Source organism: Rhinoraja longicauda, chromosome 1 (assembly GCF_053455715.1).
Source record: "Rhinoraja longicauda isolate Sanriku21f chromosome 1, sRhiLon1.1, whole genome shotgun sequence".
In the NCBI taxonomy this organism is placed as follows: Eukaryota; Metazoa; Chordata; class Chondrichthyes; order Rajiformes; family Arhynchobatidae; genus Rhinoraja; species Rhinoraja longicauda.
This window is the reverse complement of record NC_135953.1, coordinates 45666899-45691970: the sequence shown is the minus strand read 5'-3', so window position 1 is coordinate 45691970 and position 25072 is coordinate 45666899. Positions and strand designations below refer to the sequence as shown.

Genomic DNA, 25072 nt, shown 5'->3' with positions numbered 1-25072 from the left:
AGAGAGGGAATGGGTGACGTTTCGGGTCGAGATCCTTCTTCTGAAACGTCACCCATTCCTTCTCTCCTGAGATGCTGCCTGACCTGCTGACTCCAGCATTTTGTGAATAAATACCTTCATCTGCAGTTATTTTCTTATGATATAATGTACCCATGTGGGTTTTAAAATACCTTCTGTCAATGTTATACTTCTTTCAATTCTGTTAAATTATTTAATGGATCAATTAAAATGTCACATTCCAAGACACTTTTCTACACAGCAGGGGGTATAAAAAGTTGGATGGGCTCCAAATCCTCTCCAGCAATGTTTAATTCCTATTATGGAGACATTTGAACAATGCAAGAAATTTCAGTTATCTTGCAGACATGCTTAGATAATGCCGCACATTATGATACTGGATTCCTGACTAATTTTCAAGGAGGTCTATCAACTTTTCAAATTCCTAGTGATAAGTACACTTTTACCTTTATGACTGAGATTTTGATCCACGTGAGCATTTTATCCACTAAATAAAGGCTCTGCTTCCCAGGTACTGTCAAGTGTGGGAAACTGAAAATATGCCCACTAGAGGGCAGCTTCTATTTGAAACTTATACAATAATGAAAGGCATCGATAGAGTGGATGTGGAAATTATGTTCCTATCTTCCTATCTTCTGAGAACTATAATTTCTGCTCCTGAGGTTGCCAGGTCTCTCCATGATAATGCCTTGCAGTAAGGTGAGAGTACATTTTAATGAGCAGCTAACACCAATAAAAATATCTGAAATTGCTAAATGGAAGATGCCAACAATGTCCACTGCTACAGGTTGAATGTGTTTGAGAAATGCAGTGACTCTTACAGTTGGAGGCAAAGCTTGATTCTGGCCTGGGAATCAACAACCCTTGCTGTAAAACACTTCAGTGCAATGTCCTGAAGCACTGCTCCTTAAATAAACGGCAGCACAGTGGTGCAGCAGTAGAATTACTGCCTTACAAAACAAGAAACCTGGGTTTGATCCAGACTATGGGTGCTGTCTGTATGGATTTTGAACATCTCCTTGTGACCGCATGGGTTTTCCCCGGATGCTTCGGTTTCCTCCCGCATTCAAAAGACGTGCAGATTTGCAGGTTAATTGGTTTCCGCAAATTGTCCCTAGACTGTAGACTAGAACTTGTTTCCGGGAATCACTGGTCGGCGTGGACTTGGTGTGACGACGGGGCTGTTTCCATACTGTATCTCTAAACTAAACTTACCCACCCTTCTGACAATCAAACCACATCCCCTCATCTGTATCCACCTATCACTTGCATGTCTTTATCCCACCCCCACGTCTCTTTTACAGTTTTCTCTTCCCTTCTGTTTTCTCTCCCCCTTCTGAATGTTGCCTATCCATTCCCTCCATAGATGCTACCTGACCTGCTGAGTTACTCCAGCACTTTGTGTTTTGCTGAGCTGACTCCTGCCTTGCACTGTATACCCCGCTGTATGTGGCCTTCACCAGCAGCACTCCTCATCTGCTGCCATCTGGCACACACTGCTATTATTGAAGCCTGGTAAACCTCAACGTCCAGCTCTTCTTCCAGATAGTCTCAAATCCACATGAAATTGTCAAGATTAGCACATCCAATAACCAGACAAAATCGACTTAAGACAAGAGAATGAAGTCAATTAAAAGCAAGGAACGTCCTTGGAAATCTAAATTGTGTAAAGTCCCAATCCAACAAGATCCGAACCAAAGATAGACACAAAAAGTTGGAATACCTCAGTGAGTCAGGCAGCATCTCTGCAGAAAAAGAAGAGGTGACAGATCAAAGACCCTTTATTGCAAAGTTTGAAGAAGGGTTCTGCTGACCCGAAATGTCACCAATGTTTATTCTCTAGGAAGTTCCTTCCTACACACAAGAGCAGAACCAATCTTAAATGTGCGTGTGTGTGTGGGGGTGGGGGGGGGGGTTGAGAGGTGGATATTTGGGGCTTCTGAGATTTTGCATAAAAATACTTTTGAGATTAGAATTACTTTATAGGACGGTGATGTACATGGGGCATGTCAGACACTTGGCTAAATGGTTACTGATGTGAACACTGCAATATTTATTCATCAATAATTTAACAGCCTGTGGCCTTGTTTGGATAAGAAGGGGTGAAAATCAACCCACAAATATCTCTTATGCATGCTCAAGTTCAAACTAACTCAGGATAGTTCATCCTGGCAGGCAGTCTGAAGAGGGATCTCAACCCGAAACGTCACCCATTCCTTTTCTCCAGAGATGCTGCCTGTCCCGCTGAGTTACCCAAGCATTTTGTGTCTATCTAAGACTTATGAGAGATTGTGCTGGAGTTTCCTGCTTGATTAGATTTAACCAAGGAAGATAGTCACACAGATTTTATGAGAAGCTAGTCAAATCAATGTGGCACGAATCTGACTTCAGGCATCAGCTATGGACTAAGGACAAGATGAGCTTCTGCCAGATGTGAGATTGGACTGCACACCTTGTGTTCATTTCAGCAAATTAACAGAGACTGTTCAATACCAGTGCTTTGTTGTAATGTTTGCAAAATTGTGACATAGTGAAGGGCTTTATATATATATATCCAAATCATTCTTTCTTGTTTATGCTGATGTAAAGACATCAACTGCAAAATTCACATCAATTATGAATATACTGGGTAAATGGGACTAAAAGGTGCTGTGACAGCAATTAACTAATGTGCAAAGTTTTCTTTTCACAGGGGACATTAAAATAAAATCCAGCGCATTTCCTTCTTGAGAATAGCAAGATTTATGTCATCTTCAGCTTAATTGCCCTGTATTTTTAAGGTGATATTGAACAATTAGAACTCCAGATTGGCTAAAGGCCAACTGTGCAATTTTATACATTTATTAACATGCAAGGAAATTTAGAAATAATTTGCCAATTAAATGCTCAGGCCTTCAACTCGATTAAAGAATGAAGAACATATTTTAATTTAAAGGTAAAACCATCTTGATACGTTTATTCAATCCTTTTTTTCTTTTCCCAGAGGTCAAACTTCACCAATGTTAGGTGTACTGAAACATAATTGCATATATCACCAATGGCATATCAGGTCACCCTCGAAAAAAGAATGGGATCACCATGAAGACACGACTCAATGTAATGCGTCTTTTGACACTTCACACACAAAGGCACATTCCTCAATGTATGAACACATATCGTGGAGGAGATAATTGTTATCTCAAAGGGCTGCAGAGAGGGAAGGGCTTGTGTGCTCTAGAGGCCACAGAACCTTGTATGCTTACTGTACCATACCCAAAAGTCTGGCAGAAGGTGGTTACAGAGGTTTCCAATGGGAGCAAGAATCCCACACAATGGAGCAAAGCAAAAAGAAAATATCATGATCCTAACAGAGATGTCAAAATAATCTGCACATCAAGAATTACAATTGACGAGATATACTGACAAAAACCATGCACGATGCACAAATCTGGCTTGTTTAAGAGGTGCCACATGAGGAAATTAAAGTATTTGAAACAGGGATTCAGTTATTAATTGTGAATAATTCACCTAGATAAAGCCATACTCCAGGATGTCATGTAGGAAAATAACTGCAGATGCAGGTATCACAAATCGAAGGTATCACAAATACATTGACGACTGCATTGGTGCTACCTCTTGTACCCATGCAGAACTCACTGGCTTCATACATTTCACCACCAATTTCCATCCTGCTCTTAAATATACTTGGACTATCTCTGACATCTCCCTCCCGTTTCTGGACCTCACCATCTCCATCACAGGAGACAGACTAGTGACTGACATCTACTATAAACCCACTGACTCGCACAGCTATCTGGACTACACTTCTTCCCACCCTGTCTCCTGCAAAAAGTCTATCCCCTACTCCCAATTCCTACGTCTACGCCCCATCTGTGCCCAGGATGAGGTGTTTCACACTTGGGCATCAGAGATGTCCTCATTCTTTAGGAAACGGGGCTTCCCCTCCTCCATTATAGATGAGGCTATCACTAGGGCCTCCTCTATATCCCGCAGCTCCGCTCTTGCTCCCCCTCCCTCCATTCGTAACAAGGACAGAATCCCCCTCGTTCTCACCTTCCACCCCATCAGCCAGCGGATCCAACAAATCATCCTCCAATATTTCCGTCACCTCCAACAGGACCCCACTACTGGCCACATCTTCCCATCTCCTCCCCTTTCTGCATTCCGCAGAGACTATTCCCTCCGTAACTCCCTGGTCCACTCATCCCTTCCTATCCAATCCACCCCCTCCCCAGGCACTTTCCCCTGCATCCGCAGGAGATGCAACACCTGTCCCTTTACCTCCCCCCTCAACTCCATCCAAGGACCCAAACATTCTTTCCAGGTGAGACAGAGAGGTTCACCTGCACCTCCTCCAACCTCATCTATTGTATCCGCTGCTCTAGATGTCAACTTCTCTACATCGGCGAGACCAAACGCAGGCTCGGCGATCGTTACGCTCAACACCTTCGCTCAGTCCGCCTTAACCACTTCAACTGAGCACTTCAACTCCCATTCACACTCCCAGCCTGACCTTTCTGTCATGGGCCTCCTCCATTGTCAGAGTGAGGCTCAGCGCAAATTGTGAGGCCCACCGGAAATTGGAGGAACAGCACCTCATATTTCGCTTGGGCAGCTTGCAGCCCAGCGGTATGAACATTGACTTCTCCAACTTTAGATAGTCCCTCTGTCCCTCTCTTCCCCCCCCTCCCCCTTCCCAGATCTTCCACTGTCTTCCTGTCTCCACCTATATCCTGTCTTTGTCCCGTCCCCCCGACATCAGTCTGAAGAAGGGTCTCGACCCGAAACGTCACCCATTCCCTCTCTCCTAGATGCTGCCTGACCTGCTGAGTTACTCCAGCATTTTGTGATACCTCCAGGATGTCATAATCATACAGCACAGAAACAGGCCATTTGGCCCAACACGACCATGCCAACCAAGATGCCCCATCTAAGCTAGTCCCATATGGTTGTGTTTGGCCAATATCCCTCTTCATCTTTCCTATATACCAGATCAGGCAGCATCCACCCAATACATTGAGTGGGGCAAAGAGTGGGGATAAATGGGTCCCTTTCAGAATGTTGTCTCATTTTTTAAGAAAGGAGGGAGAGAAAACGGGAAATTATAGACCAGTTAGTCTGACATCAGTGGTGGGGAAAATGCTGGAGTCAATTATAAAAGATGAAATTGCGGAGCATTTGGATAGCAGTAACAGGATTGTTCCGAGTCAGCATGGATTTACGAAGGGGAAATCATGCTTGACTAATCAACTGGAATTCTTTGAGGATGTAACCAGGAAAATTGACAGGGGTGAGCTGGTGGATGTGGTGTACCTTGACTTTCAGAAAGCCTTTGACAAGGTTCCACATAGGAGATTAGTGGGCAAAATTAGAGCACATGGTGTTGGAGGTAGGGTACTGACATGGATAGAAAATTGGTTGACAGACAGAAAGCAAAGAGTGGGGATAAATGGGTCCCTTTCAGAATGGCAGGCAGTAACTAGTGGGGTACCGCAAGGCTCGGTGCTGGGACCGCAGCTATTTACAATATACATTAATGACTTGGATGAAGGGATTAAAAGTACCATTAGCAAATTTGCAGATGATACAAAGCTGGGTGGTAGTGTGAACTGTGAGGAAGATGCTATGAGGTTGCAGGGTGACTTGGACAGGTTGTGTGAGTGGGCGGATGCATGGCAGATGCAGTATTAATGTGGATAAGTGTGAGGAAGGCAGAGTATTATCTGAAATGGTGTCAAGTTAGGAAAAGGGGACGTACAACGAGATCTGGGTGTCCTAGTGCATCAGTCACTGAAAGGAAGCATGCAGGTACAGCAGGCAGTGAAGAAAGCCAATGGAATGTTGACCTTCATAACAAGAGGAGTTGAGTATAGGAGCAAAGAGGTTCTTCTGCAGTTGTACAAGGCCCTAGTGAGACCGCACCTGGAGTACTGTGTGCAGTTTTGGTCTCCAAATTTGAGGAAGGATATTCTTGCTATTGAGGGCGTGCAGCGTGGGTTTACTAGGTTAATTCCCGGAATGGCGGGACTGTCATATGTTGAAAGACTGGAGCGACTAGGCTTGTATACATTGGAATTTAGAAGGATGAGAGGAGATCTTATCGAAACGTATAAGATTATTAAGGGGTTGGACACGTTAGAGGGAGGAAACATGTTCCCAATGTTGGGGGAATCCAGCACAAGGGGCCACAGTTTAAGAATAAGGGGTAGGCCATTTAGAACTGAGATGAGGAAGAACTTTTTCAGTCAGAGATTTGTGAATCTGTGGAATTCTCTGCCTCAGATGGCACTGGAGGCCAATTCTCTGAATGCATTCAAGAGAGAGCTAGATAGAGCTCTTAAGGATAGTGGAGTCAGGGGGTATGGGGAGAAGGCAGGAACGGGGTACTGATTGAGAATGATCAGCCATGATCACATTGAATGGCGGTGCTGGCTCGAAGGGCCGAATGACCTCCTCCTGCACCTATTGTCTATTGTCTATACCATGTGCTCTAATTTTGCCCACTAATCTCCTATGTGGGACCTTGTCGAAGGCTTTCTGAAAGTCGAGGTACACCACATCCACCGGCTCTCTCCGGTCAATTTTCCTAGTTACATCCTCAAAAAATTCCAGAAGAATAGTCAAGCATGATTTCCCCTTCGTAAATCCATGCTGACTCGGAACGATCCTGTTATTGCTATCCAAATGCTCAGCAATTTCGTCTTTTATAATTGACTCCAGCATCTTCCCCACCACTGATGTCAGACTAACTGGTCTATAATTTCCCTTTTTCTCTCTCCCTCCTTTCTTAAAAAGTGGGATAACATTAGCTATCCTCCAATCCACAGGAACTGATCCTGAATCTATAGAACATTGCAAAATGATCACCTTTGCGTCCACAATTTCGCGAGCCACCTCCTTAAGTACTCTGGGATGCAGACCATCAGGCCCTGAGGATTTATCAGCCTTCAGTCCCATCAGTCTACCCAACACTATTTCCTGCCTAATGTGAATTTCCTTCAGTTCCTCCGTCACCCTAGGATCTCTGGCTACTAGAACATCTGGGAGATTGTTTGTATCTTCCTTCTCCCAGATGTTCTAGTGGCCAGAGATCCTAGGGTGACGAAAACAGAGGCAAAGTTTCCTGATTTGGATTTTTTAATTAGTTAGCTAACAATGCTCCTCCCCCACTCCTACTAACCAAATAAATGGAATCAATAAACTAATCCTGCACTTTTTCAGAAAATCATTGTACACTGTGATGACACATGACAAAGTGGATGATTAGTTCTTTCATACTCTGTCTTTAACTTTGATAAAAATAATAATTTACACCTTCCCATCATGAGTTTTTTTTAATGTCATACATCTCATGCACTGTTGCATTTTTTCGGGATGAGAAAGAAATCTGAACAAAGTTAAACAGAATTGAGTATTACAAAGCTAACTATTTTTAGGAACAATCTTGATTGGGACTAAATCAAGATTGGAGGAGTGGTGGGTGGTTAGGGATGGGACATTTAGCTTAGTTAGGTGATTCAGCAAAGCATGGCCTAAATGAGCTAATTCGCCGTTATTTGCACCAACGGCATAACCAAAGCACTGATGGAGCAGTAATTCAGAAAGCATACAAGTTATTTACAGTCGTTTTTGGCTGATGTAATTAGCAAGCTTAGTTTAGTTTGGAAATACAGCATGGAAACAGGCCTTTTTACCCACCGAGTCCAGGCTAACATCAATCACCCATTTAAACCTTCCTTGCAGAGTTGAGTCTTATTTCCCAAACTTTCCCAAATCATGGTCCTGCCCTGGGCTCCAAAACTGTTCAGCTACTCCAACCCTGTTTCCTGAGACAACCCAATAAAGATTTTAAAAAAACGAGTTGAATGGAAATCTGCACTTAAACAACATTCTGCACTCTTTGCAAAAATGCATATACCACAATGATGACCCATGGATTGGGACCACACTTTTGGAATTATGCTCAACTGACAGTTAAGTTTCAAACTTTTCAACAGTATTTGAATAATTCCAAGGCGTTTAATATCTTACTTTTAAGTTCTTTTGAACTAGTTATGTCAGCACAGGAGTGATTTCCTGATAGAAGTATTAGAGATTGCAAAGCAACAGTGAAAACATACTGACATTTTGAGGACAGATTTCCTTTGCTCGGCAAGTGTTTAGCAATTGATAAAAATAGTAAGAAGATTTCCCTTAATAGGCCCGAGCAAAATTGTGACATATTCTTTTTGAATGCTTTTATGATTTACTTAAGGATAGAAAATGTATGAAGTCTTTCCATTACCATCAGGAATAGTTCTCTCAGATGAGTTAACAAATCTGAAAGGATTAAATTGAGACAGCATCTTAAAGCCCCATGGTTGTAATTAAGATTAAACAAAAAAATCCGTTTTAATTACAAAACGCAACATAAATCTGTCTCGTACAAATACCATTTCTATTTAAGATGATTATTGTGAGACTAGAAGCCTCTTTGTTTTATTTGATGTATGAAATACAACTACGAGCTGGAAATAACTAATTTGAGTTGCAACCACAGCTGTTATGTTTGTTACCCTTGCCCTACCTCTATTACAGTGATATATCCACGATAGATTGAGCACAAGGTGTTATCTGTTCTCCAACGGCTATGCCATCAGTGAAACTGCTCTGTACTGTAAACACAGGGAGCTTGGCTTAGGTGTTGCTCTGAAGGTCACTGTTTCCCAACACCTAGATGTTCAACATTTTGTATCTGTTTCCATTTCATGGTGCCAAGCAAAACAGTGAAAATGTCTGCAGAAATGATCCAACTTTAATGAAAATGTATGTGTAATAGTAGTATAATTTAAAAAATACTAATGGCTAAGATTAAAATAGAATGCCAAGAACCTACAGACGAAGATGCCTTGATTTTGTGAATTGTGTGGAATAAATAATCCTGGTAAAAGTGACTGCTGAACCAAAGATGTTGCCATAGTTTAGCCAAAGCGCTGAGATTTAAAGAACTTGCATAGAAGGTGAAGTAAGAGGAGACGGTAAGAGGTGAAGTAAAAGTGGTCCTTCTGCAGTTGTATAGGGCCCTGGTGAGATCACATCTGGAGTATTGTGTGCAGTTTTGGTCTCCTAATTTGAGGAAGGCCATCTTTGCTATTGAGGCAGTGCAGCATAGGTTCACGAGGTTAATCCCCGGGATGGCGGGACTGTCTTATGAGGAAAGATTGGAAAGACTGGGCTTGTATTCACTGGAGTTTAGAAGGATGAGAGGGGATCTTATAGAGATGTATAAAATTATAAAAGGACTGGACAAGCTAGAAGCAGGAAATTTTTTCCCAATGTTGGGGGAGTCCAGAACCAGGAGCCACAGTCTAAGAATAAAGGGGAGGTCATTTAAAACTGAGGTGAGAAGTAAACTTTTTCACCCAGAGAGTTGTGAATTTGTGGAATTATCTGCCACAAAAGGCAGGAGGCCACTTCACTGGATGAATTTAAAAGAGAGTTAGATAGAGCTCCAGGGGCTAGTGGAATCAAGGGATATGGGGAGAAGGCAGTCACAAGTTACTGATTGTGGATGATCAGCCATGATCACAATGAATGGCGGTGCAGGCTCGAAGGGCCAAATGTCCTCCTCCTGCACCTATTTTCTATGTTTCTATGTTTTCTCCAGAGATGTTGCCTTACTCCGGCACTTTGTGTCTATCACCAGAACACGTTATATCCTGCATACCAGGCACAATGTACAGAAGGTAATTAACCTACGGACCTGAACGTCTTTGGAATGTGGGAGGAAACCAGAGGACCCATAGAAAACCCACGCAATCACAGGGAGAATGAACAAACACTGCACAGACAGCACCCATAATCAGAATCAAACCTGGGTATCTGGTGGCTCACACAGTATGTGCATCCTGCAGTTGTACACGAGCTGGTACATTTGGCAAAACCCTCTGTTGAAATTTAACAACATACGCAAGTAATCCCATCTGCACCCCTTTACAACTCTCTTTCCTAACTTTCTGCAACTCTTTGGTTCACTCATCCTTTCCCACCCAACCCACCCCTCACCAGGTACTCCCCCCCTGCAAATGCAGGAGACATTTCCTTTGGTCCGTCCTTATACCTCCTCTCTCACCTCCATCCAGGGATGCCAGCAGTTCTTCCAGGCAAGACAGAGGTTCACGTGGACCTCATCTACCTGCATCCGCTGTTCCCAAAGTGCCCTCCTGTTCATTGGCGAGACCAAAGCGTAGGCCCAGTGAACATTTTGCCCAACATTTGCACTTTGTTCGCCAAGGCCCGTGGGAACTCTCGGTTTCTAACTATTTTAATTCCCCTTTCCATACAGACCCTTGTGTCCTGGGCCACCCCCATTGCCTGAGTGAGAGGCCAAAAGGAAACTGGAGGAACAGCACTGCATCTTTAGTTGGGTCGCTTACAAGTCCAATGGTATGAACATTGAATACTCCAACATTAAATAACATCTACAAACGCACCCCTCCCCTTTTTTCACATTAAACCCCCCCTTTTCTTTTCCCTCATGCCACCCCTCCCCTGAACCTTGGCTGTCCTTGCACCTATATCTCCCTCCCCCCCCCCCCCCCCTCCACTAACGCTCCTAAAGTATTCGCACCTCGTCAATCCTCCAGCTGCACAATTCACAACTTTCCTTTTGTCTCACACCAATTGTGTGTGGTCAGTTCTGTCGTTTGTACAACCATCTACCTATCAAAACCCCTTCATCTGTGTTCACCTATAACCTGGCTTGCTTTGTCCTCCACCCCCCCCCCCCCTCCCTCCCATCAATCTAAAGATAGGTTTCAACACGAAACATCACCTGGCCATGTTCTCCATGGTTGCTGTCTGACCCGCTGTGTTAGTCCAGCATCTCGTGTTGAGAGCACGGTTGTTGATCTGGCACCATTCAATCACATTACCAATCTCCCTCCGATGCACTGACTCGTCATTACATGTTACTTGTTCAACGGCAGTGGTTGTGTCACCAGCAAATTTAAAGATAGCGTTTCAAGATCTAAAGATCGCATGTCTTTACCAAAGAGTGGCACAAGTACGATGAGTTGAGTTATCTCCATCTGTGCCATATAGTGTTGTAAATCTGCCATCATCCCGCCTTTCACGTGGCAGTGCTACCCCACTTGAAACCCATAAAATACATCAAAGCAGATTGCATAAATGAACAGAGAACAAGTAGAATGGATAAGGGAGAGCCAGTGGATGTGGTGTATCTGGACTTTCAAAAAGCCTTTGACAAGGTCCCACACAAGAGATTTGTGTGCAAAATTAGAGCACATGGTAATGGGGGAACGGTATTGACATGGATGGAGAACTGGTTGGCAGACAGGAAGCAAAGAGTATGAATTCGTGGGTGCTTTTCAGAATGGCAGACAGTGACTAATGGGGTGCTGCAAGGCTCGGTGCTGGGACCCCATTTATTTATAATATATATTAACAATTTACACGAGGGAATTAAATGTAATATCTCCAAGTTTACGAATGACACAAAGCTGGGTGGCAGTGTGAGCTGCGAGGAGGATGCTATGAGGCTGCAGGGTGACTTGGATAGGTTGGGTGAGTGGACAGATGTATGGCAAATGCAATATAATGTGGATAAATGTGAGATTATCCAATTTGGTGGCAAGAAAAGGAAGGCAGATTATTATCTGAATGGTGTCAGATTAGGAAAAGGGGAGGTGCAACGAGACCTGGGTATGTTTATACATCAGTCACTGAAAGTAAGCCTGCAGGTACAGCAGGCAGTGAAGAAAGCTAATGGCATGTTGGCCTTCCTCGCGAGAGGATAAGGGTTTGGGAGCAAGGAGGTCCTACTGCAGTAGTACAGGGCCCTGGTGAGACCGCACCTAAGTACTGTGTGCAATTTTGGTCCCTAATTTGAGGAAGGACATTATTGCTAATGAGGGAGTGCAGCGTAGGTTCACCAGGTTAGTTCCCGGGATGGCAGGACTGACATTTGATGAAAGAATGAATCGACTGGGCTTGTATTCACTGGAATTTAGAAAGATGAGAGGGGATCTTATGGAAACATAAAATTCTTAAAGGATTGGACAGGCAAGATGCAGCAAAAAATTTCCCGATGTTGGGGGAGTCCAGAACCAGGGGTCATAGTTTAAGAATAAGGGGTAGGCCATTTAGGACTGAGATGAGAAAAAACTTTTTCACCCAGAGAGTTCAGAATCTGTAGTACTTTCTGCCACAGAAGGCAGTGGAGACCAATTCACAGGATGTTTTCAAGAGAGAGTTAGATTTAGCTCTTAGGTCTAAAGGGATCAAGGGATATGGGGAAAAAGCAGGAATGGGGTACTGATTTTGGATGATCAGCCATGATCATTTTGAATGGCGGTGCTGGCTCGAAGGGCCGAATGTCCTACTCCTGCACCTATTTTTCTATGTTTCGATGAGAAGCAGGCAAGTGAAGTCATTCAAAAACATTTCTGATTTTCAGCTGCTGAGCAAAAAAATGTCAACACCCATTTAATTTGTTTCTTTTCTCATTCATCTACATTTTCATCTCTGAGTGTATACTGCATCAAAACACACAATTATGTTTAAAGTAAATGGAAGTGAAGTTCCACTCACCCGGAGCATTGGTCCATTCTGAAAGACATGAGGCTCATCACACACGACACAGTATTCGTTGAGGACTGGTATGCGCTGCTCTGCATATTCAATTGTCTGAACAGAATAAGGTCTTGTTAATTAGAAGAAAGTAACAGCCGTGTTAATGGTTGGAAGAAATAATGCTGATAAGCTCCTTACCTGCACGAGAAATCCATGCTCCCTTGATACCAGTGTTTTCACATTAAAGCCAGACTAAAGGGAAAAAGGAATGAAAAGAGAATAATAAATATAACCATTAAATCCAACAGTGGTCATGCTAACAGCAAATTACATTTCTCAATTCATCAGGAAAGATCCAGAGTTTGCCGATTCTGTCATAATTGGAGGAACCATTTCACCTGCAGACAGATTTTCATCTGAAGCAAGTTACTTGGATTAGGGAGAGCTCCTGATCAAACCCCAACTGAGCCATCATGTTTTCTGATGTAACATTTTCAATCTCATGAAGAAACTATGTTAGCTAAGGCACCAATACGGTTCCCAGCATTTTATATAAAAAAGTATACTCAATATCTTGAATTTTTTTATTCCGATGACATGAAATATTTTGCTTTCCAAATGCAAAGCTATTCCTGAAGCCACATGGATACTCTCTCACAACCCTGATCTGACTCAAAACAACATTTTTTAAAACCTTTCTTTCCCCTACATAGAGTCAGTCATACAGCTTGGAAACAGGCCCTTCAGCACAACTTGCCCACACCGACCAACATGTCCCATCTTCATTAGTCCCACCTGCCTGCATTTGGCTCATATCCCTCGAAACCTGTCCTATCCATGTACCTGTCTAATTTGTGATACTGTGATAGTCTCTACCTCAACTAACTCTTCTAGCACCTTATTTCATACACCCACCACCCTTTGTGTGAAAAAGTTATCTAGAAAGCCTAAGGTATCACAAAATGCTGGAGTAACTCAGCAGGTCAGGCAGCATCTAGGAGAGAGGGAATTGAGTGACGTTTTGGGTCGAGACCCTTCTTCAGACTGAAGAAGGGTCTCCATCCAAAAGGTCACCCATTCCCTCTCTCCTAGATGCTGCTTGACCTGCTGAGTTACTCCAGCATTTTGTGATACCTTCGATTTGTACCAGCATCTGCAATTATTTTCCTACACATCTAGAAGCTTAATGTTGCTGTAATAGATATAGGATCAAACATTTACAGTTAGAGGTAAAATTGGAACAATGCTTTGGGATGGGCAGGAGATGTTTATTAATGCAACAAAAGCACGAGGTTTCTGGCAAAACAATAGCCTTTGGTGAGGGAGCAAACATTTTTGCACTCGCATCCCATCCAAACATTCAGTTGCTGTTCAGAAGCACCTGAAGCACTTGAAGGTTTTTCAAAAAAGATCTGCCAAAAGCAGCCTCTTGTGATCCAACCAAAGCCTCAGAATAATAGGATGTATCTTTAGAAAGGAGACAAGGAGGAATTTCTTTAGTCAGAGGGTGGTGATTCTGTGGAATTCTTTGCCAAAGAAGACTGTGGAGGCCAAGTCAATGGATATTTTTAAGGCGGAGATTGATAGATTCTTGATTAGTACGAGTGTCAGGGGTTATGGGGAGAAGGAAGGAGAATAGGGTTGAGAGGGAAAGATAGGTCAGCCATGATTGAATGGTGGGGTAGACGATGGGCCAAATGGCCTAACTCTGCTGCTATAACTTATGAATTTATGAACTCTAATCTGCTAAGAAAGTTCATAACTTCTGTTCTAGATTTAAAAAGGTAAGGCTCACGAGGAGTGCCAGACTCACGGCTTTCCTCCTCAAGGATCATAAGAAGCGACAGAGCAACAGTTCACCCTCCATTACAGGTCCAGAGGTAAATTCAGCCATATCTCTCAGTAGCTTTCTATACTCTTCAACTGTTTGATCTTTTAAAATCTGCCTTTTACTCACTGAAATGTCCATAATATTTCTGATACAATTGCCTGTGTCAACAGATGAGATTTATCAAATATATAAAACAATATAATTAATAGGTAATCACAATATTGCATTATTTGAGTGTCTTTTTTCTGTGCATCTGTGCATTACTTGCAAGGCCAAATTTAGTGGCTCTGTCCATTGCACTGAGTAGTGAGCTGGCTTTTGATCGACTGCAGTCACAGAGTGTCAGACAGCTGCTGAACAAACTCTTCGGCCTATTAAATCTGCACTGGCCATCAAGCACACATCTCCACCAAACCTACATTCACACCATGTTTACTTGCCGAACATTCCCATCAGCTCCCTCCCCAGCTTCCAATGCTCACCTACACTGTAAGTACAATTTAAAGTGGCCAATCAACCCACCAACCTGCATGCATTTGAAATGTGGGAGAAAACCAGAGCATCCTGAGGAAACCAATGAAGTAAAAGGAAGAATGTACAAATTCTTTACAGAAAGCACTGGAGGTCAGGGTTGAACCCGAGTCACTGGAGCACTGAGGCAACAACTCCACAAGCTGTACCACTGTGCTGTCTGCCCACGACTCTATGATTCATAGTCCTTTTGACCTGTGGGTGAAGGTACACCCACAGTCATTTTGGGGAAGGAAGTCAAAGATTTACACCCAGCATTGATAAAGAAACAGCAATTTTATTTCTAAGTCAGGTCAGTGACTTGAAAAGAAACCTACAGGTGCAATGTTCCATGCACCTGCTGAATTTGTCCCTCTTGCAGGTAGAGAGAGGTTGGTGGTTTTGGAGGTCATAGAGTCATACAGCGTGGCCCAACTTGCCCACACCGGCCAACATGCCCCATGTGCACTAGTCCTTTAAAAGTTGCAATAGTACTTGCCTCAACTACCTCCTCCGGCAGCTCGTTCCCTACACCTACCACACTTTGTGTGAAAAAGTTACCCCTGAGGTTCCTATTAAATCTTTCCCCCCTGACCTTAAACATATTTCACCTGGTTCTCAATTACATTACTCTGGGCAACAGTCTCTGTGCATCTACCCTATCTATTCCTCTCATGACTTTGTACACCTCTTTAAGATTATTGAAACATATAAGATAATTAGGGGATTGGACACATTAGAGGCAGGAAACACGTTCCCAATGTTGGGGGAGTCCAGAACAAGGGGCCACAGTTTAAGAATAAGGGGTAGGCCATTTAGAACGGAGATGAGGAAGAACTTTTTCAGTCAGAGAGTGGTGAAGGTGTGGAATTCTCTGCCTCAGAAGGCAGTGGAGGCCAGTTCGTTGGATGCTTTCAAGAGAGAGCTGGATAGAGCTCTTAAGGATAGCGGAGTGAGGGGGTATGGGGAGAAGGCAGGAACGGGGTACTGATTGAGAGTGATCAGCCATGATCGCATTGAATGGCGGTGCTGGCTCGAAGGGCTGAATGGCCTACTCCTGCACCTATTGTCTATTGTCTATTGTCTAAGATCACCCTTCATCCTCCTGCGCTCCACGGAATAGAGTCCTCGCCTGCTCATCATCTCCCTCTCGATGCTGTTGGAGTAGCTTGAGTGACTAACTGCAGTGAATTTTTAGATGATGCACACTGCAGCCATTATGCATTATCATGTAGGAAGTGAATGTTTATGGTTATTTATGGTGTACCAAATCAATTGGGCTTTCTTTACCTTGTGCTGTGCCGCACATTTTGACAGATAATGGAGCACTCAAGGAAGCAGCAAGCAATCCAGCACACTGCTGACGTGCCCTAATAAAGAGTGAAAGGCTTTGGGGTGGCTAGTGGACGACACTGTTGAAATTATTATTAGTAACAATCTCATTTTCCACTAACCAATTTACCAAAAATTGCCTGTTTCCTTTAAATTTTGCAATGGTGAAAGTAGATGAAAAAAAATCCCTTCACATTAAAGATTCAACATGAAAAGACAGCTGCAATAACACTTAATCAACATGGTTCTTTTAAAACTATATTTAAACAAATATATAGATACATCAGCTGTGTAGAACTCAGAGCGAAACTATCTGGTCCAAGGCTGAGCAGATGGAAATTTGATGTTTTAGTCCCTCAGTCAGCGTGTTACTCATAGCTGTAAACATGTGCCCTGCTGAGTCAGCAAGAATTTGCAACGATGCTGGCTGTGTACACAGCATTTTACACAGTGGTTTCCATGAGACCTACCAATGAAGAAGCTGCTGTGGAACAACAACCATCATTTGTAGTTATGTAGTAGCTTTAAGGTAGCAAAATAGCCCAAAGTGATTCACATGGATATAATCAATCAAAATTTGACACTGTGCCTAAAAGAGAAACTAAGGCAGATGATCGGCCTGCTGGAAGAGGTGGGTTGTTGTGTGGAAGGTGGTTATAGAGGGTGAAGGGAGACCTCACAGGAGTTTATAAACAATGTTGAGAGTTTTAAAAATCAATCTTTAACAGATGTTTAATTTAACCTTGTAGATGGTGAAAGGCTTTGGGCGGTTTGGTCATGATACTCTGGGGTTGAAATTACTATCATAGACTAATATTGTCTTATAGCGTGGAAACAGGCCCTTCAGTCCAACTTGTCCATGCTGACTAACATGCCCCATCTACACGAGTACCATCTGCCTGCGTTTGGCCCATATCTTTCAAAACCATGCACCTGTCCAAATGTCCATAGGTTCCTATGAAATCTTTCCCCTCTCACCTAAAACCTACGTCCTCTGGTTCTTGATTCCCCTACTCTGGATAAAAGATTCTGTGCATTTTCCCTCTCATGACTTAATACACCTCTATAAGAATATCCCCTCATTCCCCCCTGATCCAAAGAATAAAGTTGTAGTCTGCTAACCACTCCCAAAAGTTCAGGCCCTTGACTCCGAGCAATATTCTCGTAAATTGTCTCTGCACCATTTCCCGCTTAACCACATCGTTCCTATTATAGGGTGACCGAAACCTAACATAATACTCTAAATGTGGACTCACCAATGTCTTATGCAACTGCAACTTAACCTCTCAACTTCTATACTTAATATTCTGACTGATGAAGGCCAATGTGCTGAATGCCTTCATGACCATATTATCTATCTGTTAACTAGGGAACTAGGTTAATTCCCGGAATGGCGGGACTGTCGTATGTTGAAAGGCTGGAGCGATTGGGCTTGTATACACTGGAATTTAGAAGGATGAGGGGGGATCTTATTGAAACATATAAGATAATTAGGGGATTGGACACATTAGAGGCAGGAAACATGTTCCCAATGTTGGGGGAGTCCAGAACAAGGGGCCACAGTTTAAGAATAAGGGGTAGGCCATTTAGAACGGAGATGAGGAAGAACTTTTTCAGTCAGAGAGTGGTGAAGGTGTGGAATTCTCTGCCTCAGAAGGCAGTGGAGGCCAGTTTGTTGGATGCTTTCAAGAGAGAGAGCTGGATAGAGCTCTTAAGGATAGCGGAGTGAGGGGGTATGGGGAGAAGGCAGGAACGGGGTACTGATTGAGAGTGATCAGCCATGATCGCATTGAATGGCGGTGCTGGCTCGAAGGGCTGAATGGCCTACTCCTGCACCTATTGTCTATTGTCTATTGACACCACTTTTAAGGAAATATGTACCTGCTCTCCTAGATTCCTCTGCTTGACAACACTTCCCAGAGCCCTGCCATTCACTGTATAGGTCTTGCCCTGGTTAAACGCCCCATATGCAACACCTAACACTTCTCTGTATTAAATTCCATCAAACATTCCTCAGCCCACTTACCAGTGGCAAGATCCTGCTGCAATTTCTGAGAACCATCCTCACAACCTACAATACCACACACTTGAGTGTCATCTGCAAAATTGCTAATCATGCCGAACATTCTCATCCAAATCATTGATGTAGATGACAAACAGCAATGGGCCCAGCACCAAACCCTGAGGCACACCACTTGGCCTCCAGTCCAAAAAAAACAATCTTCCACCATCACCCACTGCTTCCTTCCATTAAGCCAATGTTCTATCCAATCGGCTATCTCTCCTTGGATCCTATGTGATCTAACCTTCCAGAGCAGCCTACCATGCTGAACCTTGTCAAGTGCCTTGCTGAAATCCATATTGACATCTACAGCTCTGCCTTCATCAAGCTTTCTGGTCACATCTTCAAAAAGAAAACGCAATAAGACTCGTGAGACACGATCTTGTACAAAACCTTGTTGGATATCCCTAATCAGCCCATGTCTATACAAATGAATATCTTACATCTTATCCCTCAGAAATGCACATATATCTTATCCTTCAGAAAATGCATGTATATCTTATCCCTCAGTCAATGTAGGTTAATGTGTTGGAATAAGGAAAGTAATCCACTTACTGTGCAGCATTTCTACCCTGCTACTGATCACAAATTTGGGGTCTTTAAGAGAAACAGGTGGAGTAGAGAGAGACTATTTTCACTGAGAGGATAGATAGAATCTATTTTTATTTCCAAGGAAAAGTTGCAAAGTTAAAACCTTTTTCAGGAGCGAAGTTAGTAATTACTTCCACAGAAAGAGGGAGGTAGAAATTTGAAACCCCCTTCCAGGGACAGCACTTGATGTCTCAGCTAAACGTTAATCAGTAATCATCAGAATGCTGATAACCATTATTGAGCAAAGAAACACAGAATGGCTGAAAACTACATTGGTGCCCTTTTCTTCTTACCTCCTTTTACCAAAGTAATCATTGAATGCTGCTGTATGAGCTGTTTATTTCTGAGTCAATAGAAAGTATGTTGTCAAATAGGGGAAATTATTGAGACCATTTTTTCTCCAGAGAGTGTATCACAATGATATCCAAAATATCAACCCGCTAAACCCCCTAAAAATTCAATACATATATCTGTGACAGTCCAAAACCTTGCTTCACACTGCTGTATTATTGAGATACTACAGTGCCCTCCATAATGTTTGGGACAAATACCTATCATTTATTTATTTGCCTCTGTACTCCACAATTTGAGATTTGTAATAGAAAAAAAGCACATGTGGTTAAAGTGCACATTGTCAGATTTAAATAAGGGCCATTTATATACATTTTGGTTTCACCATGTAGAAATTACAGCAGTGTTTAAAGATAGTCCTCCCATTTCAGGGCACCATAATGTTTGGGACACAGCAATGTCATGTAAAATGAAAGTAGTCATGTTTAGAATTTTGTTACATATCCTTTGCATGCAATGACTGCTTTTTTTGAAGTCTGTGATTCATGGACATCACTAGTTGCTGGGTGTCTTCTCTGGTGATGCTCTGCCAGGCCTGTATTGCAGCCATCTTCAGCTTATGCTTGTTTTGGGGCCCAGTCCCCTTCAGTTTTCTCTTCAGCATATAAAAGACATGATCATTTGGGTTCAGATCGGGTGATTGATTTGGCCACTCAAGAATTGACCATTTTTTAGCTTTGAAAAACTCCTTTGTTGCTTTAGCAGTATGTTTGTGATCATTGTCTTGCTGCAGAATGAACCGCAGGCCAATGAGTTTTGAGGCATTTGTTTGAACTTGAGCAGATAGGATGTGTCTATACACTTCAGAATTCATTATGCTACTACCATCAGCAGTTGTATCATCAATGAAGATAAGTGAGCCAGTACCTACAGCAGCCTTAAAATGTCCAGGCCATAACACCCCCACCACCGTGTTTCACAGATGAGGTGTTATTCTTTGGATCTTGGGCAGTTCCTTCTCACCTCCATACTTTGCTCGTGCCATCACTCTGACATAAGTTAATCTTTACCTCATCTGTCCACAAGACCTTTTTTTCCAGAACTGTGGTTGCTCTTTTAAGTACTTCTTGGCAAACTGTAACCTGGCCATCCTATTTTTGCAACTAACCAGTGGTTTGCATCTTGAAGTGTAGCCTCTGTATTTCTATGTATAAATACAGCTGTAATTTCTACATGGTGAAACCAAAATACATAAAAATGGCCTTTAATAAAATCTGACAATGTGCTCTTTAACCACACGTAATTTTTTTATATTACAAATCTGAAATTGTGGAGTACAGAGGCAAATAAATAAATGATGGGTCTATGTCCCAAACATTATGGAGGGCACTGTATGTGATTTTAAACATGCCTACACTATTGTTACTATAAGATCAAGATCTTATGTTAAATTGAAAATATTAAATGTATCTGCAGTATTGATCTAAATTAGATATCCAAAACAATCTTGATCTTCAAATCCAACTTTAATACTGCAACTCATCAAGACAATGTGGTGTTGTCCTGAATCTAAATGTTTCAGACTCGGCTAACTCATTTTCTAAATTCCTCCAGATTTTTGTTAATCCTAATCTCGGGAACATATGGAATCACTTCACTGAATTCACACCAAGGGAAAATAGAGAAATCACAATTAGGTAAGTACGTACTGTGGGCTGTGATGAAGAGGAAGGTGCTAAAATGCCAATGAGACCTGAGGTAAGTGAGAGTCTTCTACCCTCAGAAGTGGGCTCTTTGTACAGCTCTGTTTTACCCACTTTGGCATTGCTGGAGTAAGATCTGCTCAGCAGTTTGTGGTGTTTCAATCCATCTGTGTCCTCTGTCTTCAGAGTGCTGGAACAAGACTTGCTCAGCAGTTTATGTGGCTTGGGTGCACTGTTGTGCTCGCATCTGTTGTCACCAGAACATGTCCTGCTCAGTAATTTGTGGGACTTCAAAGGAAGATTTTCATCCAGTCTCATGGTGGCAGAACATGATCGACTTAAAAGTTTATGTGGCTTTGACGAATTAGTCTGATCAGTTCTAGGATCACTGGAAAAAACACGGCCAAGAGGTTTGTGAGGTTTGGAATCACAACCATCTTCCACTTTTGCAGAATTGGAACAGTTCCTCTTGAGCAGTTTCTGAGATTTGGGAGTTCCATCTTGCTCTGGTTTCAGTTTTGATTTGCTTTTGCCACATCCAGGTGGAGGATAACTTGGCGACCTAGAATTGAAGAGATTCTGTGCTTTACTTCAAATTGTAAGGAGCATCAATGAATATAATGGAAAATTATGAGATTGATGAGAGCAGTGCAGTAGATGTTTATATACATAGAATGTATCCACTGGATGGCGGTGTCAGCGATGACAGCCTCGCCAATGGTCTGTCTGTTTTTTCATCTTTTTTGTTATTTTTAGTGTGTTTCAATAATACATGCTAATGTTCTCTGGTTTGTTTTGTGTGGGGGGTGGGCGAGGGAAACTTTTTTTTCAATCTCTTACCTTGCCGGAGATGCGAATGTTTTCCGGATCGTATCTCTGGTCGCTCTGCAACCTAACATCATGGACCTTAGGCCTTGCTCGGGACTGGCTTTGAGCCCCACCGCAGGGACGTGGACTTACTATTGGAGCTTTCGAACCCTTGCCTGGGATCGAGGCTCCAACCGCGGCCTGTGGATTTCAACATCGAGGGGCTCGCAGTCTCGGTGAGAGACCGATGTTGGGAAGCTCCAAAGATGCAGAAGTTTTCGACCAGCCCCAACCCGGGGTAGATCGCCCGGTGCGGGGGAGTTGAGATTCGCCCCGATGCGGGAGCTTGATCGCCCCGACAAGGAGGGCTTGAGCACCGACTATGGGAGTCAAGATCGTCCCGTCAACGGAACGCTCGAGGACCCCAACCGCGGGAGAACAAAGAAAGGAAGAGATTGAACTTTTTTTTCGCCTTCCATCACAACGAGGAATGTGGAGGAGTCGCTGTGGTGGATGTTTATGTTAAAATGTATTTTGTGTGTTTTGTTGCTTTTTATTGGTATGAATATATTGTAAAACAAATTCCTCGTATGTTGCAAAACATACTTGGCTAATAAAGTATGATTATGATTATGATTATGAAAGATGCCTTTCCACTGGGGAGGATGCAGAGGTGATGTCAAGACAGGAACATTTTTATCTTTGAGGAAAGATTGGGAGAAGAGGCTGCGGGGCAGCTTAATAAAGATGGACTAGTTTCCTTCACAGATAGGTTAGAAACTCAGGATTTAAGGTAATTGGTACAAGGATTAGAGGGATGATGAGAAAGGGTGGTTTACACCTAGATATTGATAGAAGTTTTTTAACTTACTGGCCAAGAGGGTGATACAGGCAGGAACTATCACCACAAAAAACAGTACTTGGATATGTGCTTGAAATACTGTGTCCTACAGGATAAATTACTACTTCCTGGAAGGTTCAATGAGGCCAATAGTCCTCTTAAACAAATTCAATTGGCCAGATGGCTATTTCAATGTCATAAATATTTTTGATTCCATGATTGCTGTCAAACAGATTAGATTTAGCTTGAAATTAATATTAACCGTGGAATTAAAACTTCACTGGATCTACATTTTGGTGAAACCTCCTGGTCTCAGCCACAAGATATCCCGATATTCATTGTTTTAAATAAGTCCTTCCTCTACTATGTGTAGGAAGGAACTGCAGATGCTAGTTTAAATCGAAGATAGACATAAAAAGCTGGAGTAACTCAGTGGGTCAGCCAGCATCTCTGGAGAAAAGGAATAGGTGATGTTTCGGTTGAGACCCTTCTTCAGACTTCCATCCTATACTACCTTGAGTTTACACATAATCTGGCTGGAGGGTGAGCAAGTTAAATTCCTTGGACAGTTTGCATAAATCAGGGATATTCTTTAAGAGTGTACAAGGTTATAAATGTTATTGTGGCATTGAAATTAATACATTAGAAATGCAACTGCCGAGTGAGGCTTCACAATCTTAAAAATACTGCTCGAGGGAAATCAGAAAGCAAAGCAGTTCACTAAAAGATGGTAGAAATTTGTAACACTCTCCTGAAAGCAGATGGTGCTGGGATAATGGAGGCTTTCAAAACAGAGAGAGGGTTGTTTTTCTTCATTAAGGGTGATTAGACAAGAAAGCTACAGATGGAAAATAATCTGGGAAAATGTGAAATTGTTGACTTTGATAGAAATAAAAAATTTGGGGGCCTTTTACATGAATTATCAAAGGTCAACATGCAAGTGCAGCAAACAATTAGAAAGGTAAATGATACATTCAACATCATTGAAATCCTACTGGCATATAATAACCAGAAAAATGATTGCTACAATTATCTGTATCTTTTAGTATGAAGTGGTGCACACCTATTAAGCATTGAAGGGCTTCTGGTTCTCTGTTTAACCCAGTGTGGTTCAAAATGGTTTAGAAACCTGAAGGGAAACCTACAAAGGAAAGAAATGTCAAAGGGGCAGGAGCCCAATACTTCAATCACATGTTTTGAGAGCACAGGTACAACAATGACCCAAAAATCTCATTAATATTTACATGTGCTTTCTGAGGCCATAATTCTCACATGCTGGCAAAATGGGCACTAAATGGAACATAATGAATTAAGAGGTTCAGTTCAGAGACTGATTAACCAGCAGAGTTCTTTGCTGAAACTTGCCACATTACCTGCGCAAAGATGAAAATATGTGCAGCGGTGATTTCACCTTCTTCTCACTGATTTTTTTGCCGTGGGGGCAGTTAAGTTTCTCCTTGCTGTTCTGCTTCCACTGGTGTGTGACAAAAGTCTGCATAATTCTGAGGGAGTAATAAAATGGAAATGTCAAATCTGCTGAAAGACTGAAGATAAGAACATAAGGAACAGAAGAAGAAGCAAACCATTTGGACCCTCGCACATTCGCCATCATTCAATAAGACCCTGGCTGATCTTTTACCTCATCCTCCTGATCTAACCCTCCATCCCTTTTATCCCCTTGACATCTGAAAATCTCTTGATCTCTCTTTGAGATACTCTGGGATTGAGCCTCCACAGTTGCCTTGGCTTGAGAGTTAAAGGGATTGACTCTCCTCTGGGTGCTGAGGACCCCTTCAGCAATCCGGCACTCTGCTGTTTGGCATCTCGTTTGCAGCTCTGCAGTAAGTAAAGCTGCTGCGGCCTAGCATTTGGAGCACAGTCACAACAATGATGCAATTGAACCGCAACTCAGTGGTTTCTATATAAATTGGCAACTAAACCAGATAGACTTAGAAAGTGCCGTATATTTATGGTGCGATCAGATGCATGAAAATTCACATCTGTCGGTGATATCTGTTAATATTTTCTTATTTATATCACAGCATATATTCAGCCAATTAACTCCCCTTGATGTGAAAGCACTGTGGAAATGCGTAGAACTTTGGAATGAATTTTCATGTGGTATGGTCGTATAAACGTCTACATCATAACATGTAGATAATCTGTTTTAGAACTACCGGATGAGGGAAACTATTGTCCAGGCGACTGTTTGGTTATTTTTGAAATAATAACATGGGATCTTTTATTTCTACCCGAATAAGCAGAATGAATAAGCTTATTTCCAACTGCGGATGGTGCCATGGGAATCCATATTGTATTTTTCTTCCAAATCACGAGGCGACACAGTGGCACAGTGGCAGAGTTGCTGCCTTACAGCGCCAGACACCTGGGTTCAATCCTGACTACGGGATCAGTCTTAACAGAGTTTGTACGTTCTCCCTGTGACAACGTGGGTTTTCTCTGGGTGCTACGGTTTCCTCCCACACTCCAAAAGTGTACAGGTTTGTAGGTTA

At 42.5% G+C, this 25072-nt stretch overlaps 1 protein-coding gene across 1 annotated transcript in view; it reads right to left on the bottom strand.

The window, feature by feature from the left end:
- parp8 (poly (ADP-ribose) polymerase family, member 8) overlaps positions 1-25072 on the bottom strand; it is a 377738-nt gene that overhangs the window by 73322 nt on the left and 279344 nt on the right. The window contains exons 11-14 of the mRNA XM_078396674.1: positions 23933-24061; positions 20918-21473; positions 12790-12843; positions 12610-12705 (exon numbers count right to left, since the gene is read on the bottom strand). Of these exons, the coding sequence (XP_078252800.1) occupies positions 12610-12705; positions 12790-12843; positions 20918-21473; positions 23933-24061 (835 nt within the window). The remainder of the gene's footprint in view (positions 1-12609; positions 12706-12789; positions 12844-20917; positions 21474-23932; positions 24062-25072) is intronic.